Source organism: Scleropages formosus, chromosome 23, assembly GCF_900964775.1.
Source record: "Scleropages formosus chromosome 23, fSclFor1.1, whole genome shotgun sequence".
Classification (NCBI taxonomy): domain Eukaryota; kingdom Metazoa; phylum Chordata; class Actinopteri; order Osteoglossiformes; family Osteoglossidae; genus Scleropages; species Scleropages formosus.
The window spans coordinates 20,516,491-20,526,547 of NC_041828.1; the positions used below are offsets into that span (position 1 = coordinate 20,516,491).

The following is a 10,057-nucleotide window of genomic DNA, read 5'->3' on the forward strand; positions in this document are numbered from 1 at the left end:
GCAGCAAGACACCTGCATCACAGGTAAACACACATCCTGATCTTCAAACAGGTTCGTATTGACAACGAGGTGTATAAATGGCCATAAAACTCCACATGGAGAGGCAGATAAATGAGAACGTTCTTCTGTTTCAAGCATGCTTTGGGGTAGAAATCAACTATGAGAAAGTCACACAAACAAAGCACTATGAGTCAGATGGAATGTGAGGAGGATGACACTGCATTACGGCACTGGTAAGCAGTAAATATTAATTGAACATATTTACATTAACATTTACATTTATTCACTTAGCAGACGCTTTTGTCCAAAGCGACGTGTTTATCTCAGCAAAAGAACAATTCATACGTTACATATAGTGCGTATGTTAACATACTGTATATAATGAAGGATTTTTCTGCCCTAAAGTGTGGTTTTATAACTAGTTTGATCCATCAGCAACCACGTGTCCAGTGCAGGGTCTTGGTGGTCCAGAACCTATCCTGGAGTCACAGGGCATGAAGCAGGGTACAGCCTGGACAGAACACCAGTCCATCACAGGGCAGTCATCAATCTGCTTCCATACTAACATATTAAAATTATGTCATAGGGTGCTGAGAGGATTCACAGAGTAAGAATTTCATTGTATGGTGTAACAAACTGTTTACTGTACATATGACAATAAACCCTTGAACTTGAACTTAAAGATATAATGGCATATTTTTAAAGCTGCTGCCTTTGGATCTAAAGGTTGCAGGTTCAGATCTCACCTACTGCTGTAGGCTGTAGCAAGGTTCTTACCCTAAATTTCTCCAGTAAAAATTATCCAGCTGTATAAATAGGTAAATAGTTGTACGTAACCGAACATTGTAAGTCACTTTGGAGAAAAGCGTCAGCTAAATGTAAATTCATAAATATTGCTTAATGAGTTATGCATGTCACTCGGTGGAGTTTAGGAGAGGATTTGCAATGTACAGACAGGACAGGTGGCAAAGTGCTGTTGCATGCAGCTAAGGCACAGTGAGCAATAACACGTCTTTGTGCGAAGATGAGTCTATTTTCATTCACTTTCACAGAACAAAAGAAAGACGCTGAGTTCATTAAAGCGATTGTAAAGTGTGCTCTTCATGTGCATTAAACACGCCAATGCCACGATTTAAGGATAATAATATCATTAATTATACTAATTATGTGAGATACTCCCTGAACGAATTGGCTAATTAACATTTCATTGACGTGAGGAGATTGTGAGCGCCTTTGTCAAAGGACAGCGAGCTGAGAATTTAATAACGCGCATCGGTTTTTATGAGAGCAGGAACAATAAAGAAATAAGCAAATATAAAAAATATAACTGAGTAAAGCAGAGCGTATACCCTATTTTACTGTACTCTAAGGGACTTAGAGGCGCAGTGCTCCTGAAAAAGCGACATACGACGCTGTACAATGGATCTTGACGGATGGCCATACACAGATGTAAAAGCACCGTTTGGTCTGTGCCTGTGTTATTTCTGTAACACAATATGGCCTGACTGTCATGTAAGCACAGTCTTTCCTCCCTTTCATCTGGCACCCCCTCTTACCCCAACCCCCCCGGCCCTGAGAACAACTGAGCGAATTAATGGAGCCGTTGGCTTTGACACACTAAATTCCATCCGCTAAATGGGGCCTATTGACCTGCGTTTATTTAACCCCGGGGGATCCCAGCAATCCCATAAGTCCTGGCCGTATCTCCCAGTTATCCCCCACGTGCGTTTCACCCCCTGCGGTGGCCTCTCTGATCCTGGACGAGGACGTGAGAGCGGGGAACACCGGCGTCGCCCGGCTGGACACGGACAGCTGCAGATCAGAGCACCCCGCCGGTGCGACACCACCGATAAGGAGCAGTGTGATGGGGCGGAGCAACCTCAAAGACAGCCGCCAGCAGGGCACCCTGCGCTTTTTCTCTATTCTTTCTCTTCTGTTTGGAGGAGGTACTTGAACGTGACGGTGACCATCAGGCTAAATCTGTGCGTGTGTGTGTGTGTGTGTGTGTGTGTGTGTGTGTGTGTGTGTGTGTGTGTGTGTGTGTGCGCGTGTGTGCAGTGCTGCCTCAGTCACCACCCGAAGCAGGAGCACAAGTTTCTTCTGAAAACCTCTGAGCTTCTCGGAATTATCTTAGTGCTGTTTTTCAAGAAGCAAATTCATAACCACTTTGATATACAGAACTGAAGAAGAACATTTTATTCAAGACTCTTCTTGTTGTCCTGGGCAGATGGATGTGGCCATGTCTCACCAACTTGTTTATCAGCAACTGGGCTCATGGATGTTCTAATGGACCTGAGCAGATCGGAGAGGAGTTCTCTTGGGCGCCTCGATACCAGAAGAGTTTCCCACAGAGAACACCAGGCAGTGTGTGGGTATATGTGTGTGTGTGCCCCTGTTTTTCACTGCTGCCTGAGCTTTGCGCTGTTACTTCTGATCAATAGAAATTGATTTTTCCCCCCAAGTTCTTAAATTTTGTTTCCTTTGTATAAGAAAATGTACTTTAGTAAATTGTGCTTAATTAGAAAGCTCCATATTTCAGTCCATTGTTTAGGAGTTTTTGCTGCACAGCTCATGACCAAAACACACACACACACACACACACACACACACACACACACACACAGCAGACTGCCATACACTTCAAAGTGCCTATATATAGAAAAGCATTAATAGTCAGGGGAGAAAACTACCTGATGCCCTGCGATACTTTAAGGGCCCTTTTTCCTCAGGGAGAATCACAGAACGATTCGCTTTGAATGCCGAAACAATCAAACCTCTTCAGATGTTTTGCATGATGAAACATCTCAGTGCAGGAAGTAGGAAACTTTTGCAAAAGTGCTCTTTCATGTAAGGGGAGCGTGTCGCCAACTGCCCACGGACACACTCGTCTCCTTGCCGACTGCGCTGTTGACCCCACAAGTCTGCTGTGTGTTGAACCTGTGGGAGGCTCCACCTGCGGACGGCGGCCAAAGCTTCGCCCCAAGGCAACAGCACTTCATGGCGCACACTGTGAGCTGCCCATTTCTTTGCCATTTTGCCTTTCTGCTTCAACACGTTTGACACACCAGACTGGGGTTCCAAACTCTCATTCCAACAGCAAAGACGGTGCAAGAACTTCTTGCCAGTCCTCACAAAGGGGTCAATCAGTCTAAATCAAGCAAATTATTGTTTTGAAATGCAAAAATTCGCTCCTATCATTTCAGATCCCTGTGAAAGGCAGCAGGTGGTGCAATGATTATAACTGCCACCCTGCACTGGAAGGACCTGGGTTTGACTGCCACCTCCTACTATTGTGTCCTTGAAGGTACCTTACCACGAATTGATCCGGAAAAAAATTACCTAGCTGCATAAATGGGTAAATGAGTATCGGCAGCTTAGCACGGTAGCTTTAGAAAAAAGCGACAATTATCCAGCTAGCTAAACAAACAACAACTTTTTAATAGAATTTAATTTTAGACACGTTTCACAGTGAATTCTGCCAAAAAAAACAGCTGAAAGTGCCATAAGCAGCCCCTGTATTTACCTGACATGTATCTCCGAAGCAACTTACAACGTTATTTACAATGATCTACCTGTTTATTCATCAGGGCAATTTTTACTTTATCAGTTCAGGGGTAGTATCATAGTGCACTAGAGCACAAAGTAGGATTTGAACCTGTGCCTAATCACTGCGCCAGCTGCTAGGGAGAGAACGGTTTGAATGAAGGAAGACAGTGACCTGTCGGATACAGGACAATGGTTGAAGATGGCTCAGCTAAACAAGAGACACCACTATGGAGAACTGTGTGAACTGTGGACAAAGGGCCCCATGGAACCTTTGTTCATTACTGGATCCAGATGCTTGGATGACTAGTGCCGAATACACCCTGCAGGCCCCTCCGGGGTCCCCATCAAACCCTCAGTAGGGCAGTGTCGTGCAATGTTGAGGCTCAGTTGCATGGTGTGTTTAATCAGCACCCCTCCTTTGCCACTTTTGGCTACACACCGTAAGTGATTTGCTGTCCTCGGAGAAATGGAGCGCGTCTCGGAGTACCGAAATGAAGACGAATGGGACGAGGGTGTCCCGGGGCCTGCGCCGCTGACCCTGCAGTAAAGATGGCCAGTCAACTGCAACCTGATCCCCAGCACAGTCGCGCAGAGACGCCCTTCCTCCATCCTCCCAGTACCCCACTAGAAAGCTCTCTTCTGCTGTCCTTGATCGATACCCGCCAGCACTCTACTATCGGCAGCCCCACTCCCCCAGAAATGAGCCCCATGCTGCCAGCGACCCAACCGTGGAGACACTGCCTGTGAGCTTGAAGAATGTGCAAGGGACAAGGAACTGTCCTCGACTATCTTTGCGGTGAACCTTGTCAAATGGAAATATTTTGTTTCCAGAGATGCAGAATGATGTCAGAATATTCGCAATTTATTTCACAGCCGATGCCTACCACCCTGCTTTACTGATTCACCTCCTGACCCCCTTTAGTTGATCCACTGGTGTCATGGAAGGTCAAAGAAGCAAACCCATATCACATTGGAGGTAGTCTGACATTGAGGAACCCTTTGGCAGAGAAAGAAGGGAGGAGAGAGAGGTGGGGGGGCACTGACAGAGTGGGAGTGGATGTGCGAGAGAGCGAGATAAAGGGAGCGGGGGGTGCCGACATGCAGCAGTCCTGCACATGAACCATAAACCATAAATCAGAGGAAAGCCCTTGGCGGGCAGACCGGGAGAAGGGGCTGATCACCATGGCTCCACAGTGCCCCCGGAGGCCAGTCTGTGTCTCTGCACGGACCCACACACCAGCAGTGGATGCAGGACACAAATCTCATTGGGGCCTGATGCTGGTAATGCCACACTCGCTAATGTCAGTGTCAGTGTCCATCCCCTCCCTCAGTGCCTGTGACTCCAGGGCCCCAGGGGGACAGCAGTAGTGACAAGTTTTCTCCGGTCCCATCGTACGCCCTGCTAGCTGCCTGGTGACGCCTCCAAGAGCAGGACCGCGGTAGCATCACGGCCAGAATGTAGACAAACCGTCAACTGCAGGCTGGTGGAGACACTGGGTGTTTCTGGTGAAGCATGTGGAGCTCTCAGACATCTCACGGCATGAGCGTGAGGGAGGGACAGGGCCAGCGATGCCCTTTTTGCACAGCAGAGCACATCTGCCAGGAAACCCCAGTCTACTCTGGTAAACCCCGGGCAACCCCCATCCTACCACTTGCCAAATTTCCATACCCACCGCACCCGGTCCTTTGAGAACCATGGCACAGATGCCACAAACGAACAGGGAAGGGATACAGGGCTGAGCGCGGTACCGTACCTTAGTCTGGAGGTAATGAGGGTAGTAGTAGGTGTAGTGGGGGTACATTGGCTGCTGTTCCAACCGTTTGCCCATGTAGCTGGAATCGTGAGGCCCTGGGGGGAAAGGCTGACAGGTAGTCCGTGCCCCGGGCACTGCTGCTCCGAGTCTCTGGTGGACAGGAGGTGGCTGACGCAGCTCCTCCTTGGGGTTCGAGGCCGTCGGACGTTCCCTCTCTCCCCCTCCCCAGAGGGCGCTGGAGAAGCAGGAGAGCCGGCACCTAGGTGCAAGTCAAGGAGGAGAAGGACGAGGAGGCGGCCAAGAACAGTCCTAAGGGTCCCGGACAGGAAACAGGGATGGGAATGAGAGGGGAGCAGTAGAAGCCGGGTGCGAGGGGGACGGCGTAACGATCACTTCTCCAAGAGCAGCTTCTTTCGCTCCTCTCTGCCTCCCTCTCTCTGGGCTCTCCCTGCTTGCTCTAGCACGCTCTTTCACTCTCTCTCTCTCCTGTCGCTCCGGTCCCCGGTGTTCTGAGCGCAGCTGTCGGAGGGTGGCGGGTATCCTCAGCCAGCGGACACACTCGGCAGAGAACAAAAGGCAACGGAGGAGCGAGGAAATGCAGGAAGGGCGATCCCAAAGTGGTGGTGCTGCCAGCAGAGGGACTGGGGAGGGACGGGAGAAGGTCCTCCCAGTGCAGCAGCAGGAGAAGACAGCAGAAAGTCCAGCGGTGGACAGGATCCGCACCGCAAATCCTGCTTTTCCCACAGCAGCGTGCTGTGCAAGGTCCGCTCGCTTGCTCGCTCTCCCTCCCTCCCTCTCTCTCCTCGTCCTGTGTCTGCTCCCTCCCTCCCTCCGCTTGCTCACTCCCACCCCTCCCTAGCAGGCTCTCTCCACCCGTTCGCCACCATCTCCGCCACTTTGTGCCTCCCCTGCCGGCCTGTGGGGGGGGCTTGCAAAGCCGTAACTCCCCCCTGCCCCTCCAGCACCTCCTCCACGGTCCGGGGGGCTGCCTCACCCCTGAACAGGAGGAGCAGGCGGTGGACACAATGCACCCAAGAGGAGCCATGGCTCCCCCTGCTGGCGACCACAGAAAACCGAGTCCTCTCTCCATTACTCCCGTGGAATGAAGTTGACCGAAGTTTAAAAACTACAAACGGCTTAAGTGGCCAAAAGTTCCATACCTACACAGTAAAATTGGTGAAAAATCCACAGGAGGTGGGATTTCATGTCATCCCAGATGCTTAACAGAGTCCCATGTCATTCTGCTGGAGTTGATTCACCACTGGCAACTTTGCTATGTGTTTTTTTTTAGAACCTCGAATGGATGATAAAGCAGCAGAGAAGTTATGTGGACTGTGAAGTGTGGACTGTGACACGTGTAAATTCACAGAGAAAAGTCACATCACACCATTTATGATTATTTCTACATCACATGCAGCTTTGTAAGCAGCTTTGTTTGCCAATAAGATCATGTTGCTGCAGGCATCTTCACACTCGCGGCGCAGTTTTGGCCCCACATCATAAATTCACACTTTCATCTCTTCTTCACTCAGTGAGAACGAGTGAAACTCCTCTCCGACCGACACATTTCACTGACCCACTGAAGGACGTCACACAGACAGCGTCCTTATTTCCTCCCCCATGATTAATCTGGTTCTGTATCCTCACTCTGGAGTGGATTTACATAAAATTATACATATATAAATGGAGCATGAACAGAAATGGAGCATCAAGCTGAAACAAACTCACAGCTCAATTGGATGTTCATAAATTGCACAACAAAATGTCACATTTGCCTGGGACATTATGTCCAACAGCCCAGCTCACTAAAATAGGTATAGAAAGTGGATCCTCATTCCCGTCTGTGCGCCCTGTTATAAGACACCAATGCCATGAGATCAGAAAAGGGTTCCAGAAGAACTCCAGAGCCATCAGATCAGTCGGATGATCGGGATGCAGAAGTCAGGCTGCAGCATGGGACAGGCCGGCCATTTACATGACACACTGTCTCACACACACTCTGTGTTTCATCACGTCACACTGCTTAGTTCAGTCCCTTGCACCATGGATCAGTTACACACATTGTGAGTTCCATCCTCTTATTCAGAGTTTGGGTTCAGTAAGAATTTACACACAGAGAAAACTATAATAAATAAGAAAAATACTCTTCCAACAATCCGTTATCCAAGTAACCACATGCCCAAAGAGGTTAGTAGGTAGAATTGGAGTTAGAGCCACCATTCTTTGACTCCAGTAACTCAGGTTAGAATCCCACTTGCTGCTACAGTGCCCTTGGTCAAGGTACTTATCCTAAACCGACAGTAAAAATGACCTTGCTGTATAAATGGGTAAATTATTGTAAGTAGATAAGCACTGTAAGCATCAGCTGAATGAATGAATGTCAGTGGAGGGTCGCAGCAGTCTGCTGTTTACCAGAAGCTTACAACAGGGGGCAGGGTGTGTTCTCTACCCAAACTGCTACTGAATGCCAGCCATTACCTGATCCATCAGACCTTGCTACTGATCACAACACTCACAAACACTATACATGGAGGGTAAACACTGTGGAAGCGAGTGAACAAAGGTGGTCCTGCACCCCTTTTTCATTTTTATTCTGAATGTGTTTTGCTGCCAACTAATGGTGGCACGTGGAAACACGGGCCAGTTTTTCTCTTCCGACAGAAGTTCCGGAAAGCAAAACGGCAAAGAAAATGCAATGAAAAAAAATTAGTAAATAGACTGGGAAACAGTTGTATCTTCGACATGTTCCTGACACGAGGTACCAGTGTAGTCTTCAAAACTAATATTCCCATGTATTGATTTCGTGTTTAATTTTTGTCTCCCTTTCAAGCAAACCAAGGTTTCCGAAGCCGACAACATCAATACTTGTATTTTACACACCCGCAGAAAGCAGTGTTTGTTTTTGTGTGTGTGTGCACGCCAGTGAGTCCTTCTCCAACAGCTTTTGGAGGAAACCATAATTAGCACTGAGATGCCTGGGAGAGAGAGGATGCTGCTATTGACTGTAGATGAGCAGATTAACATGTCCAGGAGGACTGACAGGGACTCGAACGAGGAGGAGAGAGAAATGATAATGATGGATGTTCACAGGTTAAAGCATCCAGGCTAGAACCACTGTGTCTATTGGTATTGGTCTTTATGAAGTGAACGCACACACATATTTACATTAATTAAACTGTTTAATTATTTCAAAACATGCAATATTATTAGCAATGTTATTAGCTTAGTTACACAGCTGGGTGATGCTTCTTGTGTCAGTTCAGGGTAAGTATCAGGAGATGGGATTTGAACCTGTCAAACCACTGCACACATATGATCACCCCGTAAGTAGCGGAGACTGTGAAATGTCAGTGCCGTGCTCCTTACAGCAAAGTACAAACACATCCATATGGTTATGTACTGCAATGTGTGAGTTACCATTGTTATTTCACTGCATCTCTCTGATTAAAGCTCCTGGGTACCGCTCCGGGGGTCTGATCTAACATCCTGCATCTTTCATGTTAAACATTATGCGACCTGCTGATGGCCACAGGGCCAGGGAGAAGGGAGAGTAACCATGGGCAACAGTTCATCCTGACATGTCCACATTACTAGGGATTGGGGGTGGGAGGTCTGACCAAACTTGATAACATTTTCTGCACTGTGTAGAGTTGTATGATGGAAACCCCTTGAAATATTGTAATTTATTTATTTTTTTTTTGTTTAATTTCACCCATTTGACTGGTGATGTACACAGAACCCACAGAACGTGATAGAGGTTTAGAGAAGGGACTAGGAAAAGAAGACAGTGACTGCATTTATCTTTCCATCAGACCCTTCACCAACACAATGGACAATAATTTATTAATTTCTAATTAAATATAATTTATTGGACACCTTTATCCAATAAACTACCCAGTCATTCTCACACACACACACACACACACACACACACACACAATTTAGTCACCAGTTCACCTAAAACATATGTCTCTAGACTGTGGGAAGAAACCAAAGCACCTAGAGGAAACCCACATGAATACGTGAAAAACATGCAAACTGCACCCAGACTGAGCTTGATCAAACCCACAGCCCAAGAGCTGTGAGGCACCAGTGTTATCTGTTCATCCACTGTACTGTGGGGGTGTCCCGCTCCACATTATACTCCTCTGGGCCACCAGGAACACCAGCCAGGTGACTGTGCCATCAGCTGGCTGTCGTCCTGGAGGCTGCCCATGGCATACACCCAACCGTCCTGCTAGCTGAAGCAGCGAGTCATTTCACCCCATGAGTCACTCCTGGCTGCCGGACTGTGTCCGATTGTCCTCGTCATCCACACACTCAGAGAGGGAGCGGCCATGGAGCTCAGCACGACTCACTGTGTGAGCTGAGGGTACGAGGCCTGAGAGGAACTCACATACAAACAGCAATCTGGCTTCAGCATTCCCTTCACCCACAGCCACATCCATGCGTCCTGTGGTAAGACCCAAGTTTCAAGACAGCTCCCTGGGTGGAGTGTCCAACAGTTCACTCTCACCTGTTCACTGTTCACACCAAAGAAAGAGCTGCACTGGAGTGCATTACATTTACACACACACACACACATTTTCTGAACCGCTTTTTCCCCACATGGGGTCGCGGGGAACCGGAGCCTACCCGGCAACACAGGGCATAATGCCAGAGGGGGAGGGGACACACCCAGGACGGGACGCCAGTCCGTCGCAAGGCACCCCAAGCGGGACTCAAACCCCAGACCCACCGGAGAGCAGGACTGTGGT

The 10,057-nt window shown here is 48.3% G+C and overlaps 1 protein-coding gene across 2 annotated transcripts in view; it reads right to left on the minus strand.

The window, feature by feature from the left end:
- rbms3 (RNA binding motif, single stranded interacting protein) overlaps window positions 1-6,084 on the minus strand; it is a 165,884-nt gene extending 159,800 nt beyond the window's left edge. For both annotated transcript variants that reach the window (XM_018765910.2, XM_029248556.1), the window contains exon 1: window positions 5,301-6,084. In XM_018765910.2, coding sequence (XP_018621426.1) covers window positions 5,301-5,375 — 75 coding nt within the window. In that variant the 5' untranslated portion in view covers window positions 5,376-6,084. The remainder of the gene's footprint in view (window positions 1-5,300) is intronic.
- Between the last annotated feature and the right edge of the window lie 3,973 nt (window positions 6,085-10,057).